Below are 21,722 nucleotides of genomic sequence, written 5' to 3'. Positions count from 1 at the left end.
GCGAGCTCAGTGTATTAAATACCATAGCTATATAAGCTATGTAATTGGCGCATAAATGATTATGTCTGATATACTTGCCTTCTCCTGTTTTTAATGGGCCATGCTTCATTATGTTATAATTGTTCTTAAACTACATATGTTAATAAGGAAACAATGAGCAGAAGTACATACAATTAAACTCATTCCATGTAATCATAAAACATCCTTGAAACTGAGCGATGCATTTTGGATCAACCCCCTATCTACGTTTACTCAGCAATATATTTGAAGCCCGTTTACCTTTCAAAACATAGTAAGTAATTGTGGCGAGGTGTCAACATGAAGTTTCCCGGATTCATTTTGATTTGTTGGTTTGGGATAATTTTCAAAGGAAGTATTTGTTTTCCTGAACCACGCAGCAATGTCAGACTCAGTGATTTACAGATACAAATAGACGATATTAGAAGCGAATTAGATGGAAAGGTAGTTAACAAGCGAGAGGTATTAGAAACGTTTTTTAAGATGTTTGCAGGGCTAGTCGGTCACAACGAAAAAGAATCGACGAAACAAGACACACTCGTAATCTTGAACGGAGCGACTCTTCAGAGAGATATTGGTGACAAACAACGGCAATTTACTATCGATAAAGCATATGAACGTGGCACATTGAACGAGTATGCTACGCAGTTTCGTAATACAACAGCACAAATGAATAATGATCTGCTAATGGAATTGAAAAATATCGAGGACATTTATAGTCAATCGTCGGAGTCAGAAGGAAAACATCTTGCGCTCAAGAATGCAACTATGCAAGTAAGGCGCCTATTACAAAATATAACATCATCGATTGACACTTTTACTTCTCTGGCAACTACCTATGGCTCAAAACTGTATTCTGAGAAAAGCTTGTCTCAAAATGGCTGCAATACACGTGAAACTGGAAATGAGTGGGAAAATGCACCTAAATCATGTCAAGATGTAACAAAAAGCGGTGTCCACACCATATATCCCGACTTTAAACCATCCGGACTGGAATTGTATTGTGAGATCGATCAAGGCAAGGTATGGGTTGTTATTCAGCGTCGCAAATACGGAACGGTTGACTTTGATCGCTCCTGGGAGGAATATAAGAATGGTTTTGGAAATCTGACTGGAGATTTCTGGCTGGGAAACGAGTATATCTACCACATGACAAAGTATCAGGCGCGTCAGCTGCGAATAGACATGGAGACATTCGATGGCAAAAAGAGGTATGCAATGTATAACGAGTTCGGTGTTTCGTCAGAGGAAGGAAAGTACAGATTGAAAGCTGATGTGTACTCTGGTGATGCTGGCGATGCGTTTAATTATTCTGCGATGAAACATAATGGGCAGATGTTTTCCACGTATGACGCGGACAATGACATCTCCAGCAGTTCGTGCTGTTCTTGCTCCTATAAAAGTGGTTGGTGGTTTTCGGATTGCCTCTATTCCAATCTTAATGGCATGTATTATTACAAACATGAAATTGTACCGGATGCACGTGGTATTACTTGGTACACACTGTCAACATCACGGTCGGTTATGAAATTTGCAGAAATGAAGATACATTAAAGACGATTCAATATGTCGACAGTGTGGTATTAAACCAACTTACTTGTATATAATTGTTCCATAAAATGTTGATGTTAGTCGCTGTCAAAATATCGCTTACTCTACGACTGTTGGATTAAATTATTATGCATGCCAGTTTTTTGTATTGATATTCAGCTTTTTTCAAATATTATTGCAATATAATGGGGAATATATTATGTACATATATTTATATTTAACATGAGTATGTACTAAGTTAGTACTGTTTTAGTCAATCTGTAACATGTTTTACCAGAACAAAACTGTTGTGCCATGCCAAATATAGTGTGTATCACTCAGTTTGATTTGTTTGTGTTTGTTTTATAAATATTGACACATGTTTTATATATATTTATCTCATTTAGGTAGTTATTTATGAGGTTGGCATGATTTGTCGAGCTGAAGTTTGTTATGCCCATTAACGACTTATAACTTAGTTAGGTAATATTTAACATACAAAACACCTTTCAGCGTCATGTTGGAGTTCAGTCTGAATACCTTATTTACATTATTGACTATGTATCAATTGTAGCGTCCATATGAACACGATAATTGATTGATTGATGTGTATTCGATATTTAACTTATTATCAACTAGAACGTTTTAAAGAAAAAATCTGCTCATCTGTATGAGTGCACATCTTGTGACGCACATCGTATAAACGATGTGAAAGCGTCTCAATCCACTAAATTAAGAAGTGAAGAATATTATGGTTTTGAACGATAGGTTAAAACTAGCTGATCATGTTTGTCGCCGAAACAATAAAATAATACATGTTTTACAAAGACCATAACGTAAGAATTATGTTACTACTTCTAAAATTGTATAACTATACATATAGCGTTGTTTGATCACTATTTATTAGTCTCATCCACGTGACATTCTCACGAAATATGCTCACGAAATATGTTTATTTCCTGTTTATTTAGATTAACTGCTCTTTAAAATGATGTGTTTTTTGTGTATACTTCAACGCATGCTGTTATTTTATACGTATGTTTACGATGTTCAGCTTCACATGCTTAAGTCAAAATAAAGTATTCTGAACTGTTATGTTCATAAAAATTGCGTTGAAATCCTTTGAATATAAAAGCACGTGTTAAATTAATGTACTTTACGCCATTTATTATTATCAAAAGGGATATTGATGGAGACCTGTATATAGTAACGTATAGAACATCAGAACTACTCCTTAAACGACAAACTTACTTTAAAATCCAATAGCCAATAAGTGCTTGCTGTATTGTTCGATTTTAACTATATACTCGGAGTTAATTTTAACATAATGTGTACAAAGAGTAGTACACTTTTTTGTTGTTAAACATCTGGGCTGACACAAACTGCTATGTATAATAACTATAAACACTATGGGTGTCAATCCTGCTAGCTAGGGTTACACCACTAAGACAATAAATGCATTCAATATTTTCTTGGATTGTTTTTTAAAAAAATATTGAAATAAGATTATTTGTTTAAAAGAAATTCATTCAAAATCAACTTCGATGAATATCAAATCGATCATCAAGTGTATAAAACAACAGTCAACACAGACATCATAAAAAAACGATCACAATGAGCAAACGAAGTTTAACTCAAGACTTTCAATTTTCATCTCTTAACTGCTCCAGACGAGTATGCAATCAAAGAATGCCGCTGTTTATATTCAGTTAATTTGCGTTACTATGTTATTTTGATTTATGGCGTCATTGTTTCGATTTTGTTTCTTACGAACAATCCGGAGTTATGACCGAAATATAATATAGGTCAGGTAAAATCTTTCAAAAAGTAACACATTTGAAGCGTGAATGTAAAAAAGCCTCATTTTGACATTAACAATACAATAATGTCAGTTGTATACGCGGAGTGACGTGTGCATCCATAAAGGCATTTAAACCGTCTTTATCAATCAGTCCAATACATGTATACAAAAGAGATACAATTATATGCTTCACGCAATCAGTCTTATCTAGAACATTTTCAGCATTTGCATTAAAGGTCGAAGCATGTTTCGATTTACATGTGTTACGTCGATACGATACGATAACGTGTGTTTTGTGAAAGTTGTGTTGATGCTTTCAATTGTTAATTATGTTTAATAAAATATAGTAACCCAGATTACCGTTAAAGCAAGAACAGCCGGACTTCTTCTTATGCATATACATGCGCCAGCATAGAGCAAATAATATTAAAACAATATGAGCATATCGACACCTTTTTAGAACATCAAAGTTTGTGAGTTTACATAATAAAATAATTATAATGTAAGGCAATAATTCCAAATTGATGTATCAGTCGAGTTGCTTGTTTTATTACGTATCATACGAGAGCAAATCTTCAATTGTTATACGAAATACAGCTAAGCACGAAATCGATACATTCTTACGCTACAATTCTTTCGTGATGTTCCTTTTAATTTTAAGACATTTGCAGTTTTAACTGTGCTGATAGTTTCTTTGCTATATAAAGAGTGTTTCAAAGATTGATTTGTTACTAAATAAGACAATATGAATGCTTTTTGTAAGTATATCTCGTGCACTGCATTGTAGACATATTTCAAGCGGACAATTACATGTAAATGCCTCGTGGCCATTATAATACTTTATCGACAAACTAAACAAATCATTAAATTTTAACTCACAGTGTCAAAACTATAGAAGATAATAAAAACGCAGTATGTATTAATCTAATACAAGACTATTCAGATCTTTAAATGCACATAAAACTTGTTGAGAAAATTTGCAGCATTGCACTGTAGGTCAAAGCATGTATTTTGTCGATATAATGTAGCCTACGATAACGAATGTTTTGTGAGGTAAAAGCAGTAAAAATTTTACGGCTTACCACTTGAGGTCTTGCCTACCAACGCTGGCCTCATTTCCAATTTATCAAGTTTATTCAATTCAAAGTAGTTTACTGTATACATGGATTTAAAAAGTTTCGTTTGCACAATTTAAAAACATCCCTTTATACTTTTTAGGACAAATAAGCCTTTTGACCCCACAGTTGCCATCTTCATACCACTGTGACAAATAATTGTTTCTCAAAGCCAAAATAGTCACACATACGTTTGTGAACGATAATATTGCGCTTCCACAATTAGAGATTTGTCAGCTGTTTTTAAAAACTAACTTAAACACAATGTGACATATTAACATCCAAGCTGCTATAAATAGACCCTCATTTAAAACATGCTTAAATAGAACTCGACAAATAAATGTAACCACAACAGTGTTTTGTTATTTAAAAGTACAAAACGGCCAATATTACGGCGTCCTTAAAACGTAAATAAATAATGTTATGATTATTATTATCATAAGCAGTGCTCAGTTGTTCCTCTTTTTATTGTCTTTTTTAACATATAGTAGTAATAACGCATGTTGTAATATGGTGAGCGATTTGTTAATTTACATTGCAAGCCTTTAAGCATTAGACAAGTATGGGAAAGTAAGATTCCAACGTTGAAATATGACCGGACATGTGGATAGAAAAATTACCTGCTAATCCGGGACAAATAAAGTACAAATGTTTTCGTAGTCCTTTAAAGCATGATATGATTTCGAATAAAAAATCACTAACAATATGTTAGTTGAGGCTATTCCTATGAAAAAATAGTATAAGTACTTTGGAATAAAACTTGGTGGATTCCTCAACAAAATGTATATACAAAATCTAAATCGACTTCAAACTTTAAGCGGCATTTAGAGCAAACATTAACATCTTATTGGTTGTTTACACCTACAAGTAACAGAAGATTTATTACAGTTAAGATAAGCTTTAATTTATGTTGAATAAGAACGTATGTGCCAAAAATTGTTCCAGAAATTAAATTATATTTGAAGAACGACTTTCTAGCCATTGTATGCAAATATTTATTTCGAACATAATTAATAAAAAAAACTTAACTTGTTGCAGTAATTTAGTCATTATTGAACAGAATATGAACGATGTTTAAATATTTTTTATCTAATTAGACATAAAAATATTGGTTTAGAAAATAGATCTTCTCTACCATAACGTACACCATTTCGTCGCAAATCACATGTTCGAGAGGCTAGATATTAAGAGGACATTTCATAAGTAGACATATGAATAATCCTCCATCACAAGTATCGCAAATTATCCGGCAACATTAATTTAGGAAGAAATGAAGTCGGTATGCCACTTTAAAGGAAGATACAAAGTATATTAGTAATGATCAAATTGCACATTTTTTCGCATACCTGGCAATTTGCACGTCAAAACCTCGCACTATTTTGTCTTGTTTTGTTCGCAGACATACTTCTAACTAAACACAATCAAAGAACATTCAGGATCTGCTTGCGCAGATTAACTGGTTTTGTATGCGAATTTGATTTTCGCAATCAGATCGAAAACTTAAGAACATCAAGAAGAATTTATTTTTGCCTGCTCGAACACATTTACAATGTTGGCTTAGATTCTAAGAAAGCTTTATATGAATTAATGAAGCACTTTTGTAAGGTAGGGGCAACTACAGATTCGATGATTGGGAACAGCAGTGACCTAGAATGGAAAAGAAACTAGTTAAGTTCACATCAAACCGAGAAAATAAATATTACCACATGTGCACAGCGAATTCCGCTCTTGATTGAGTGTATAAAAAAGTATTGACTTAACTTGAGTTAACTATGACAAGCAGAATCACTTGATCGACGATAAATTCAGCACTTACTTTCGACTTCATAATCATAACAACTTCGGAAAAAAGTTAAAGTTATTATTAAGTTTTTTGTATTAAATAAAACACACATGTAGCCGTCTACAATCATGACTTGTTTATGTAAAATCGAACATAACATGACATGTGTGTAGAAAATACAGTTTGAGATTCAGACCGTATAAGGGAATATAAACAGATAGTTCTGCGATTTTCAGGTGACGAACTTCATCCAGAATAAATTGCGAAAAGAATTTAATCATTAAGAAAATTTCAAATTCGTTTGGGATGCGAAAGTAAGTTAAATATAATCAGGCATATTGAATACCAAAATGACACTTTCGATAATATACAAAACACATCAGACATTTTGAAATATCATGTTTAAAATGTTTTACGACATGCATAATTCATTAAAAAATATATCACTTAGGACGTATTTATGATTGCGTAGTCAGAAAACGTATTCAATTTTCTCGTTTTATAAGAAACACATGTTATGTTTTTAATTACGAAAACTCCCTACCGATGAAAAATATCTGATAAGCTATCGGTCTTGCCAGAAATTTTAGTTGATAATTTGAAACAGAGCCAAATATAAATAACTTGGTATCTTTACCAGGAAATGCTGTATCACGCGATCGGTATACGTTATTAGAACTGTGTATCAACTAAAACGTTCTTAAATGTAGCACGCTATAACCAAGTTGTTAAATGCATTTGGTGATTTATATGTTTGAAAGTAAACTTTGGAAGTAAACACAATACGAGTATACCCGTCAAAATAACAGTGTATGAACGAGGTCTGTTCCAAGAACATTTTGATTCATTTCAAATTGGAATATTTATCATAGTTTTAACAATTACACATTGAAAAATGTTGTGTATGTGTCATAAAAAGAACACATCACTCAGTTACTCTTTTTAAAATGAAATACATTTAAAACGAATCACTACATTTTACATGTGTATCAATTCCATACCTCTTTTAACTTTTTCTTTTGTTGACGTTCACTTGAAATCAATGTTAACCAGACATGGAGTTAAAAAAATAGCGTTGCGTTTATAATAAATGCAATATAAATCCCAGCTTAAAATTTATGATGTTTTTTATAGGCGCATCTTTTCTAACGTTCACAATATATTGAATTAAAACTGATCACGCTTTTTTTTACATAATTTTTATTTGGCTTAGCCGTCGAACATTTAAACAAACATCATTAGCTTATGGAATGCTTAATTTTGCGTCAGTAGACTATATTCAATTGTACATAGGATTGCGTTTACGTAGGTGAGAGAATTTCTCCATAGCTACATACATATTTCGAGATTTATGTAAAACCAGTGTTTAATTTAACCGATCATTAAACATGGTTTGCGTTGTTTTGACTGGTTTGTATTTCAAGCTTTACCCTCTAAGGCTCTTCTATCATTAATTAAACTGTACTAAAATTATTTCATTTAAATGTAGCGATTTAACTCTTTATTCAATCAACTCGTAATTGAGGCCTGGTCAGTGTGTGAAAGGTTTCATTTTTTTGTTTCATTTGGCAAAATTATAAAATGACGTACACGTCCTTAATTTTCGTCGGTTTGTCACAGGATGATTGCAAACTAAATTTAGAGACTGATCCACCAAACAGAATGTTTATGTTGTCATTTTTGTCAACAGTGACGCTGTGATAAAAACACGTACATTGTTGATGACTCACATCCAGAACAAAATGGCTGAAGAAAGTTCTCTGTTCACGGGACATTTAACTGCACGATGTTTACACATATATGATCAGGTGATATTATTATCAAACACTTTCTGCCGGATCATATAATTGAATCAGCAAATCCCTAGCATTTTATTTAAAACAGATTGCTGTAACTAGGACGTGTGCCAAAATCAATTAAATCTATTCTAGATCAGTAAATATTGTATCACTTGAGGGTTTCACGCTTTATTTTCATATAAAGTTTGTACATTTATCATTAATTATAAGTAAATAATACAAAAATGATCACCCTCGTTTAACATATCGCTTTAAAATGCAATATTGTTTCGAAAGAGCACTACTTTTTTAGACAGCCCTCATATACGCATAAGTATTATAAACCGCTTGCTTGTTCCATCTCATGAGATTGTGGATGTTTGAACAGTTTACGTTGAAGACGGGCGTTTCCATAACTTTACCGCCATTATGAAGTTCTCCGGATTATTTTTGATAATTTAGTTTGGAATAGTTTTTAACGGAAGAATGTGTTTTCTTGAACCTAGAAGCAACGACAGGCTAATAAGTTTATAAAGAAAAATAGATGACCTAAGAAGCGATCTGAATGGAAAACTAAATGAAAAGCGAAATGATATAGCAATTTTGATGGAGTTATTTCTTTGGCTAGTTGGACACAATGCAAAGAAACCGATCAGACATGACACACATGAAATCCTCAATACACACAGTCTTGACGGGCGACGATATCTATCTAATGACATAACAAGAACGCATGACACCTTGAACGATTTTGCAATACATTTTCACAACAAAACTGCAAAATTGAAAGATGATTTGCTTATGGAAATCCGATAGTTGGGGATCTTCACACATAAAGAGCTTATATCTGACTCCAAAGAAAAAGGAGATGAGTTCGGAAAACCAGTTATTCAAGTTAAGACCATAATGCAAAATGTGAACGCATGAATTGAAAGTGTCATCTCCCTAGTGACCGATTATAGTTCCAGAATGAAGTCCGATATGAGATCGTTGCAAACGGATTGCAATACATTTGATAAGAAAATTGAAGAATCATACAAACATACTTCTTGCCAAGATGTAAAAGAAAGCGGTGTCTATACAGTATATCCAGACTTTAAACCATCCGGCCTCAAAATATATTGCGAGATAGATCGAGACATGGCATGGTCGGTCATTCAGCGTCGCAAAGACGGAACGGTCAAACCTTGATCGCTCATGGGTGGAATACAAGACGGGATTCGGTGACATGAGTGATTAGATCTGGCTTGGAAATGAGTATATCTACCAACTCACTAAAATCAAACCGCGACAGCTGCGAATAGTATGGTCTATTACTAAATAATAGACCTGTTTATTGTTGGGCCACTGCTGGGCTGGTTTTTTCAGTTTTCTTATTGTTGGTGTTTTGTAACCGAAGTAGCGAATTTTACAGATTTAAAATTTCTTTCTCATTGTTATCTACACAAACAAAAGGTTGTAAATTTTCTCCCCTCCCACCCAACCCATGTAGTTTGTTTTTACAAAGTGGTGTTCTGTCACACTTTACTGCGTACGTTATATATTTAAAAATTTGGTCAGGCTTAGGGTAAATATAGATTTATTTTAAGTTTTATTTGCCTGTCCACATTAATTTTAATAACATAAGGGGAAACTGATTGTTTTCGGTACTAGATTTGGTTTTAGTAAATAACATATTCTGCTGGTTTGAGTTGCGTTTTTCAGTTTGCCGTGTAGACGCAGAGTACCAAACGTCGGATACAGGTCGGTCACGACTCCACTTCCGATTGGGCAGTTTGTACACCTCGGGTTCGTCGACAGTCGCTTGAAGTTAACAGTTCCTTGGCAATCAGTGCCGGATGGACGCTTTTTACCTGGCACATTTTTTGGGGAAAATATATATGATTTTGTTGGGAGTGCTGATGGCCGTCACCCGGAGTCAGCACTCATATACAATTTATTTGTGCAGTTAGTTATTTGCAGTTAGTTTGGGCTTGCCATGTTCGCAGGTGGCCCGTGCTGCTTGGAGTCGAGACATTATATGCCAGAACCATTTTTTATGTTATAAGGTCCTTTAATAAAAAGTAAAAATTTAGTTGAGTTTATATTTACTGTGTGAAAAGGGTTATTCATCGGAGTTTTCATATAGGCTTATCCATGTAATGCTAGGTGGCAGTTTGGGTTGAGTTATTGGCCTCTACAATAAACATAAGAACGTTTGATGGTAAAATAAGATATGCATTTTATATCCATTTTGGTGTTACATCTGAAGCAGGAAATACAGACTGAGTGTTGATGGTTTCATCGGTGACGTTGATGATTAGTTAACGAAGCATAATGGGCACAAGTTTTCTACGTATGATGAAGATAATGATAACCATGGTAGTTGCTGTGCTTGTAGCTATAACTCCGGTTGATGGTTCAACCAGTGCCACAGTGCTAATTTAATCGGAAAATACTATTATAAACACGAAAGTGTGCCAAATTTCAGCGGAGTTTATTGGAGTGGTTAAACTGGCGCCAATGAATCATTGAAAACTGTAGTAATAAAAATATACTTAACGATATGAATATCTAGAGTATGCCTTAAAACTGCAGAAGCAATCTCATGATAAAGATGGAATTATGGCGTACGATTTACCACACTTACTTAATTTATACATACATAATCTATACATGGAAGATAAAATAATTGTGCACATTATGTGACAATCAGAACTCCATTTTATCATGGTTTAATTAAATAATTATCATGTTGAGAAGTTAAAAACTTTTACTGTATACATATGTTTGGTGAGTTTACCCCTTAACAAATGCAGTACTGGTAGTATTCTTTCTTGAAAATTGTCCTCTGCACAAGAAAACGATACGTAAAGATTCAGTTTTAAATGCAAAGTGTGAATAAATTCTTCCTTAGAATATGTTGACGCATAATTATATCAGCCGTTTAAACATGTCCTAGTTCAAATAAAGCTGAGGCTAAGCAAGAAGAAGCCTTTATTACATTAGTTTTTATGTACATGTTTATCGTTAAGACTTTAGTGTTGCTATGTCTTTGAAATTCTATGTTTTTGTAATCAAAATATGTGTTTGCTTATTGGGAGAATTGTGTGTACAATGTAAAGTCATTAATCAACAAAACAAAATAAAGTTAACGAATGCTGCACACGTGTCTTGTGTTCCTTGTTTATGCTTGCATCTCACAATGCACCACGAACGCTACCGATTGGTTACAGGCAATCGTGATAATTTTATTAGAGTGTAAGCTCTATACTATATGCCGCGAGTCAATATAATATGTATTGAAATCTAAACGTTTCGTAAAAAATGACGTGTACTATGGAAGGTTGGGAATATATTAACGACATAATATAAGAGCATGTGCATAGCATATATTCAAATATATTCAACGCATAACATGCGCATGAATGCTCTTCGTAACACAATCTCTCTCGAATTAATATATATATATATATATATATTTATATATATATATATATATATATATATATATATATATATATATATATATATATATATATATATATATATATATATATTTCATAGGACTAAATACAAGTTCTATTCAAAGAATTTCGTTCGAGATATATAATAACGATGCGTTGTAATCGTGCAATATCTCCCGTTGTTATTGAAGGCTTCAACTTCTTGATAGAATCACGAAAAAGTTTTACGCACGATTATATAAAAACTGTATAAGCAATTTCAACGATATTAAAACGATTTGTTTCCACAGGTTCATTATAAAAAAGCACTAAGTATATTTACTAACAAATAAATACTTTTTTCAAAAGCACTATTTAATTATTATAACAAGATGGGATCATTGAAATCCTTTCCTTCCCCAGTATTGAAACCCGTTATCTCTGCAGGCAAAACCTAGTTTGCGACTACTGCGCTACGCAGACTGGCTTTAGACGCAGTACATATGTTTCCTACATTTCCAACATAAAACGTCACAAGCGCCATTGTATAATTCCTAACCTCACTTTATTATTGACATGTATATACTTTGCAGCACAACGCATCTTACATGCTCGCGATTAAAATACATCAGTAAATAATTCTGGTGTATTTATACAGGTTCTGTTTTCTTCCTGACAGCTGGTATGGGAGTCACATTAATGACTATCGTTGTACACATGTAATGTTGGAACTAGCAAATAGTTCTTGACAGTACCAATAATTCATCGTATTACAGGGGTCCGTATGTCCCGGTTTGTGACATTGTGACACACGTTTCTTTACTTTAATATTTCTCGAAAAACGATTATCACTTAATGGACCTTAATTCATTTTTATCAATGTCATCTTGATCAGGAACGGTTTTGTTTGCTTATTTCAGTATTGCATTGTTAATATATATAATTGTTATGTTTCATAAACGGTGAACACGTCATTTAAATATTATTTTGCTTGAATGATGCATAATACGTTAACAACATCCCGCGTGTTTATTTACGTGAACACCTTTTTGCTTAAAAGCTTGTTAGATGAACGAGATTATACTTGTTTCGTTTAGAGAAATTTATAGGAGAAACACATAACCATTCACATATAATTATATTAAATACACATTAATGATTATACTATCTTGTTGTTATCTCTCCATCTCCCCCCCAGGTTTAAGAGTTATCATATTTCTTTATATATACAACGTGCACAAATTTGATGGGACTGCATCCGAATTGTTCAGCGTCAGCATACCTGCAAGGGAGACCAATATTGCAAGGGACGGCATACACGTATAGTAGTTCACTTTCCCGTTAGAAATTTAAATATGATCATAGTAATACTGATAAGCCCATATGCAAATAGAAACACTAAAGGATCTAAACTTTGGCTGTAAATGCAACTTTATTCACCTATTTCTGTACAACTAATTGTTTTGTTTTTTAAGCAGCCATGATTGAATTTGCATTGGAACTTGTTAATTTCACAGATCATCATATAAACAAAAAACATAACCCTTAAAAAGCATTCCAACCGTTTATTGCAAATTCCACTTTCGCCGTTGTTGTTGTTGTTACTGTGTATGTACTTCAATTTCATGATATGATATCTTAGTTTGTGAACACAATTACGCTTTCATAACGTTGAGTGACCGTACCTTTAATCTTAATAATAATACTATTGGTAATAAGTATAGTAATAATAATAGTAGTACACATTTTATTTCGCTTACGATACTATATTTCATCATTGTTACTAAGTTTTCATACATTAACATAGAACAACAATACATTAATAAAAGCAATGCCGTTCTTAAATAAGATTAACTTAAAAAATAAATTAAAATCATATAGACTCACTCTCAATTAGTGACGCATTTCGTTACAAATATTAAAACCGAGCTAGAGTTAGGAACATGGATTGTTAATACAATAACATCGTTCACTCGTGAAGCTCTGATACTACTTTTTCTCGTCTTGGTTTGGTTTAAATGTGCTTCAGGTTTAGATTGAAGAACATGCATGCATGTGTCTTTGTCATAGATATAAAAATATAATATAAAAAGGAAACGATATAATTCTAGACCAGAGTTTGTTGATGAGATGTTGAACGTAAGCGCCGTATTAAATTAAGCTTAAAGTTAACCATAAACTGTTTTATTTCGTGTTTTTTTTATAGAGCAATCGCCACAAAAACACAAAACTGAACTAACTTTTACTACTAATACTACTACTAATTCTTCTACTACTTCTACTACTACTACTACTACTACATGGTTTAAACATTTAGTACAACTTATTGCTTGTGTAATATTGTGCTTTAATGTACCATGTTTTACAATATGAAATAAATGAATACATGAATGAATGAAGAACATAGTTTGTAATCCTAACTTTCCGACAAACCCATGTGTTCCTTTTCACAAAAACTAAGGAAACCTTTACGACTAAAGATCATGAACCATACAAGCCTAGCCTCTTGTTTTCAATTTGCCGGTTATTTCTCTTTTAAGTCGATATTCGTTTTGATAGCGACATAAAGCATAAGTTGTGTCTAAAAATCTCCGATGGTATCGGCATAAAGCAGAAGTGGTGTCTAAAATCTCAGATGGTATATGGCATTAAAAGGATTTTTTCACATTTTGGTAAATTAACAAAATTTACAAAAAATGCTCCAGATTTGCAGATGTTCGTTGTAGTAATGATATTTGTTAGGAAACACTAATACTGAACATTGACCATAATCTAAAATATCCATTATATGCATCTGTTGACGATTTAAAAACCTGAAAAATAATAAGCGTTGCTTCGCAACACGATTTAATAATTTAAAGAGTTTTGTTGTTGTCGATTAATTGTGTAATACTTAGAGGATGGCTCATATAAAATACATCCATCATATTATGAGCATGGATGGCCGAGTGGTCTAAGCGATCGAAATTTACTCTATGGGTTAGAAATTCGACGACTGATGAGGGTTACTTTTTCACTTTCTTACATTTTATTGTTGTTTTGTACTACAGCTTTTAGATCGAATGTTTACATTTATGAATATAAAGCTTTCAATGAAAAATTTCAAAAACATGCCACAATCTGTGAAAAGGCCCATTTAAGCAGTTGCTTAATTTGTATCGGTAAATTCTAGAGCGAATCGTTACTTTTTAATTGTAAGCGCCTTGAAATATTATAATGTGTTTTGTATGCCACGAATGACATATTTTGTTAATGTTATTGTGTTATTTGATTTATCGAAGAACCTATAAATGAATCGATACAATGCTATCGAAATGGTGAAGAAATAAAACATTGTTTTGTTATATAATCGATATCAACAACAAACACTCTGAGTGTTTCAAAGAAAGAATGTCTCGTTGAAGATATTTATACAATGGTTAATTATGTATTATTTATATGTGGTGAACAAACCAGTTTGTCACACACTTTATTTTCTTGTATAAGTCTTATGGTACTTAATATAACCACATGCATTGTTATACAACTACCAAACACCAATCAATAAGTATCAACGTAATAACTGCTGATAGGTAACACTTTTAAACAATTCATCACAAGCATGTAATTAAAACGGGTAAATCGTACATATTAACACGAAAGATGAATCAGTTGTGCAATTGACATCATTTGCAATATCAGCAAACGAACTCGATTACTCATGTCAAATAACTTTTACAGGTTTACCGCTTTAAACAACGGCATTTGTACTTTGTTCGCCAACTGATCATTACTATCATGGATACCAGATTACAAAGTTTAGCGATTCATCTAACAAGGGCGTATAGAAGAATCAACATTAGTACCATAGCAAACATGACAATCGGAACAAAACTATTGGAAAGATACAAGTAAAGCATTGGATGCTTAAAATTAGAAAATAATTAGTTTGCACTTTTGTATAAGTCTGAATAAATTGTCTGTCTGCTTAGAGACTGTCAATACATTATTTTTACAAATAAAAAAAAACTGGTTTTTCACCTATCATGTTTCAGGTGTAGGAATTTACTGGTGGCTGCAAGTGACTTACATTACGCTTATTTCAAAACAAGAAACACAATAGCTCAATGCAAAACTGCGCATGCTTATGAATTGCTTTATACGGTGTATTCACTTGAGCCACAATACGTTTCGTTATTGCACAAAAAGGCGTTTGTATTTAAATGGCCAAATTATGATTATGTCGAAAAAGCACATGCTTTTAAAGTGTACATGCTATTAAAAAAACTATTTAAGAAAGGTTTGTGTCAGATGAGAAATGTATAGGAAATAAATATATTTCTTATTGTAGCTGTTTACGGTAAGTCAACACAGTTTTGTAGTTTTGTGGAATTTATTTATAACAATGAGTATTTCCACACCAGAGAAAATGAACTATCAAATAATTCAAACATGAATGAATTGAAATTAAATGTTTCAACATAAGATCAGAAGTGTTTTAATACAATCAACACATAACACAATATATAACGGAAAATACATATTGACACTATTCCAACAGTATGTGCAAGGCCTGAATAGATAGTTTAAAATGGATGTGTACACTTAGGACATAAATGATTACGTATATCTACACCTTAGGTACACACAATGCTGATCGTGGCTATGCTCTGATTTAAGTTTTTTACCAGATTACTACAGTTGTTTATGCAATATACATACCTAGAGAGACCGGTTTAAAGCCTCTTTCAGTTGAAAATTATCAAGAAAGGTGTACTCGCACCCACTGTCGAAACAATTTAATGAATTGCATCAAGCTACATCTTCGCTGATAACATGATCTTGAGGAAACAGTAAGTCTACTATTACTATGCCAGCTGAGAGAAATAATCAATTTTTCAATAAAAATATGTATTAATGCATTAACACAAAAAATGAAATACAATATGAAGTGACAAAAAGGTAATACCCTAAATTAAACCTGTTAAAGATGAAGATTCAATCATAACGGCCACCGGAAAAACTTTGCGAAACCGAAATTTCGCAAACTTAAGTAACCTTTTTCTTGAAGATTTGCTTATTTGTGATAAAGTATAAGATAAAAGTATTACTTGTGATTAATAATTGGTTATTTTTGCTTAAATAACGCGTTTTCTTCACTATGAACTTTATTTGCAAAGTTGGGATTCCCATGGGATTTTTGAATATTCCCATGGCATTTTTCTTTTTCCCATGGGATTTTCGGTTTCTCCCATGGGATTTTTTTCCAGCTTTTTTTATTGGAGAAAAAACCCATGGGATTTTCAAAAAAATAAAACACATTTGTTTAGGCTAAGTTATCGATTTTAAGATTTGTTTAAGCATTTGTGCTTATTTTCGTTCAATTTTCGTTGATAGAAAAAAAAATCCATTTTTTAATGGGAGAAAAAAAATCCCATGGGATTTTTGTCTGATTTTTACAGATTTATTCATGTAACTTTCAGAAGCACTGCATTTTAACAAACGATGAACAATTCTCGCGATTTTAACGCGTTAAATCGTGTTTTATAAAAATTAAAAAAAACCATGGGATTTTTTTTTCACCAATGGGATTTTTTTCTCCCATGGGATTTTTTCTCCAATTGGATTTTTTTCCAATGGGATTTTTTAAGGTATAAGTTACTAAAAGCTATATAAAAATTATAAAAAAATAAAAATAATAATAATAATAATAATAATAATAATAATAATAATAATAATAACAATAATAATCGTGCTCAATATGAGTAATTTGTACTTTTAAGCGACTAACATTTTTATTCGAGCCGATAGTCGAGTCCGAATGGTGAGAATGACAGCAATTTACCAGTGCAAATAAATCTCACTTGTGTAGAGAACGCTACCGTACTATACAAATAATCTTGATAACAATTAATATCATTTCTTGACTGAAAATGAAAACAGTTTGGATATTGATGTCAGCAATATGATAAATATTGATAAAATGAAAAACCTTGACAATAATTCCGTGTCGAATACGCATTGGATTATAGCAATCAAATTCATATAAGCATTGATAAGATAATATGCGAAAATGGGTCTTATGTCATATACGGCCAGCGTAGCACCATTCCGTATTGTTCGGTATTAAGTCACGTCAAGTTTCGTGGTCGAATTATAGCATGATAATTATTTTCACATTACGCGAATCATATGAGTTTCCCTATATATATTGTATTAAAATTTATGTTACACTATTGTGCGATGATGAAAATTGTTTGGATTTTTCGAAACACGCTTTCCTGATTGTGTTAATATAAGCTATGCATTACCGAATGCGGTTGACGGTTAACACAGATCAAATAGAATGAGATAACCGTTATATAATGATGGAACACACAAAATGCAAGAGCGCCCAATATTTATTATTCTATTTGATATACATGTATACACACATCGGCCATCTTCATATAGTTTCACAGTCTTTTAAAAGACGTCATCATATTCAATGTTGCGTCAACTTCACGAACTAAGAGAATGTTTAGGTGTTTTTTAGTTTTTTATTCCACGTTATACACAGTTGCAGTATTTCATTGTCTGGTGAATACAATTGTTCCTCTCAATATTTATATCACATATGCTGTCGATTTGATTTCATCAGAATAAGTCAGCGAACACTCAAAAAAAACTGAAAACAGTGAAAATTATCCACTATACTATTCATTTTTCGATCATAGACGTTTTTGTTTTAATATTGGGATAAAAACAAAAAACAATAAGTGATTTGATTCTGATTATTGTGAAATGAGAAATAATTATTATTCCAGCCCAAAAAGTACACACCATATACATAACATAATTGATTTGGTAAACAATTATTCGAGAACATAATAAATATCATGCGAAAAATATAAAAATATAAAATAATGGAACATTTTACATTTTATATCGTTTATATATGTGTATATCTAATTAGTGTGCATAGTGAATGTTTTAAGATTTTTTGTACAAAAAAGGTGTATTATTAGCTCATCTATTTTTTTTTCTGCGTCGGCGTCGGCGTCTGCGTCGGCGTCTGCGTCGGCGTCTGCGTCGGCGTCCGGTTAAGTTTTGCGTTTAGGTCCACTTTTCTCAGAAAGTATCAATGCTATTGCATTCAAACTTGGTACACTTACTTACTATCATGAGGGGACTGGGCAGGCAAAGTTAGATAACTCTGGCGTGCATTTTGACTGTATTATGTGCCCTTTTTATACTTAGAAAATTGAAAATTTTGTTTAAGTTTTTTGTTTAGGTCCATTTTATTCCTTAAGTATCAAAGCTATTGCTTTCATACTTGAAACACTTACTAACTATCATAAGGGGACTGTGCAGGCAAAGTAATGTAACTCTGACTGGCATTTTGACAGAATTATGTGCCCTTTTTATACTTAGAAAATTGAAAATTTGGTTATGTTTTGTGTTTAGGTCCACTTTATTCCTACAGTATCAAAGCTATTGCTTTCATACTTGCAACACTTATTAACTATCGTAAGGGGACTGTGCAGGCAAAGTTATGTAACTCTGACTGGCATTTGGACGGAATTATGGGCCCTTTATACTTAGAAAATTGAAAGTTTGGTTAAGTTTTGTGTTTTGGTCCACTTTACGCCTAAAGTATCATAGATATTGCTTTCATACTTGGAACACTCGCAAACTGTCATAAGGGTACAGTAAAAGGACAAGTTGCATAACTCTGGATGTCATTTTTATAAAATTATGGCCCATTTTTGACTTAGTAACTTTGAATATATGGTTAAATTTTGTGTTTCGATCCACTTTACTTCTTAAGTATCAAGGCTATTGCTTTCAAACTTCAAAAACGTTCATGCTATCATGAGATTACTGTACCTGGCAAGTTGAATTTTGCTTTGACCTTTGAATGACCTTGACTCTCAAGGTCAAATTATTAAATTTTGCTAAAATTGCCATAACTTCTGTATTTATGATTAGATTTGATTGATACTTTAACAAAACTACTCTTACCTGACATACCACAATAGACTCCACCCAAACCATCGCCCGTGCCCCCCCCTTCCCCCCCCCCCCCGAATCCCCCCCTATTTTTTTTTTAAAGATCATTTCACAAATGACCACCACACCCTCACACTATACCCCCCCACCCCATCCCCTCCCCAAATTTTTTTTTAACGGTTAAAAAACAAAACTATTTATTTTGATTATTTTATGTTTGAAATACCGTCCAACCATCGCAAACAAGAATCCTTCCCCATCCCCCCTCCCCCACCCCCCACCCGAATCCCCCCCTTAATTTTTTTTTTAAGATCTTACAAATTACCACCACACCCTCACACTATACCCCCCCACCTCATCCCCCCCCCCAAATTTTTTTTTTGAAACGGCTAAAAAACACAAATATTTATTTTTATTATTTTATGTTTGAAATACCCTCCAACCATCGCACCCAAGAATCCCCACCCCCACCCCCCACCACCCCCCCCACCCCCCGAATTATTTTTTTCCTTTTTTTTGCATTTTTTGAACATAATGTAATAAATGTCCACACCCCCACACAATGCACCCTTCTTCACTCCACCCCTCCCTCCTTTGTCATTGAAAATGAGAGTCCCTTCACCTTCAAAAAGAAAATAGATGAGCGGTCTGCACCCGCATGTCGGTGCTCTTGTTTTAAAGATTTGCACTAATCTTAATAGATTAAATTCAAATCAATTCAATAAACGATGACAAGTTCAATAGTGATACTTCTGGATACTTCTGGATAACACTTTAATCGGCTTAGCAAATCGACTATGTTAAAATATGTTTCTTTTCTGCAAATACACGTTAATATTTAACCCAACAATACAGTCACTTATAAGCTTTTACGTCTACGGTACATAGTTTACGGTGACACTGTGCATATGATGAAAATGCACTAATTTAACGAAGTACCTGCGCAGGCGTGAAAATAATTACACCAAACATATATCCACGATGGAGACACTATATTATATTATATTATATTATATTATATAATATTATATAATATTATAGTATATTATAGTATATTATATTATAGTATAGTATAGTATAGTATAGTATAGTATAGTATAGTATAGTATAGTATAGTATAGTATAGTATAGTATAGTATAGTATAGTATAGTATAGTATAGTATAGTATAGTATAGTATAGTATAGTATAGTATAGTATAGTATAGTATAGTATAGTATAGTATAGTATAGTATAGTATAGTATGGTATGGTATGGTATGGTATGGTATGGTATGGTATGGTATGGTACGGTACGGTACGGTACGGTACGGTACGGTACGGTACGGTACGGTACGGTACGGTACGGTACGGTACGGTATGGTATGGTATGGTATGGTATGGTATGGTATGGTATGGTATGGTATGGTATGGTATGGTATGGTATGGCATGGTAGAGTAGAGTAGAGTAGAGTAGAGTAGAGTAGAGAAGAGTAGAGTAGAGTAGAGTAGAGTAGAGTAGAGTAGAGTAGAGTAGAGTAGAGTAGAGTAGAGTAGAGTAGAGTAGAGTAGAGTAGAGTAGAGTAGAGTAGAGTAGAGCAGAGCAGAGCAGAGCATTGCATAGCATAGTATATATAAAATTGTGCGTACAATTAATTTTGGTTTTTCGTTTTGATGGCCTATCTGACAGCATATTCACAGAAAAAAAGACGATAAAACCTACGTGATATGAAATCATACTCATTGTTTACTTTGCGAAAATTATAATATAATAGATATACAATGTACCACAATTGTATCGTATCGTAGCGAAGAACTTTGATCTTGGTGATCGTGTTGATCGTTGAATTTCATTGACCGCATTGACATGTGTTCGTGTGCGGTTGCAAAACAGCGAGGACATAAAAAAAACATTTTTAAAAACGCTCTTAACGGACCTATGTAATCGTAAACGGGTGACGCATGGACTTTTGTATCGGGGATAGATCACAAACGGGCGCAAAGCAATTTATCTTAACGGATGGACTGACATCGCATCGTACCAAAGTCTAAACAATCAAATAAAGTCCACGATCAGTAATGTGTTGTTCGTAAAAGAAATTACGACATTAGAAACATAGCACTTTAGAGAGACCACAATCTGGTTCATTTTATCAATCGTTGCGTCCTTGGCGGACAAAATATTTTGAAAAACAACAAAGCATAAAACAAGAAAACACAAAGTTCTTCAAAGGCGTGTTTCAATCTCAAATGCACATTATCGACAGTAGTTCCAGTCAAGGACAATACTTAAGTCAGCACACTAGAGATCAAAATTGAGGATA

General features: G+C 33.0%; 1 protein-coding gene and 1 long non-coding RNA gene across 2 annotated transcripts in view; one reads left to right on the top strand and one right to left on the bottom strand.

The window, feature by feature from the left end:
* The window catches only part of LOC127847026 (uncharacterized), a 99,951-nt gene that overhangs the window by 29,868 nt on the left and 48,361 nt on the right, over nt 1-21,722 (bottom strand). The window lies entirely within an intron of this gene.
* On the top strand, nt 311-2,833 carry LOC127847023 (techylectin-5B-like). The gene has a single exon (XM_052378535.1). The coding sequence runs from the start codon at nt 319-321 to the stop codon at nt 1,570-1,572; it is 1,254 nt and encodes a 417-aa protein (XP_052234495.1). The 5' UTR covers nt 311-318; the 3' UTR covers nt 1,573-2,833.

The sequence above is a fragment of the Dreissena polymorpha genome, chromosome 10 (assembly GCF_020536995.1).
Source record: "Dreissena polymorpha isolate Duluth1 chromosome 10, UMN_Dpol_1.0, whole genome shotgun sequence".
NCBI classification, from domain to species: Eukaryota; Metazoa; Mollusca; class Bivalvia; order Myida; family Dreissenidae; genus Dreissena; species Dreissena polymorpha.
The sequence above is the reverse complement of the archived record's forward strand: the minus strand, read 5'-3'. Positions and strand labels throughout refer to the sequence as shown.

Bases quoted from the DNA above. Each gene is read 5' to 3' on its own strand.
- LOC127847023 (XM_052378535.1), top strand. From the start codon at position 319: ATGAAGTTTCCCGGATTCATTTTGATTTGTTGGTTTGGGATAATTTTC.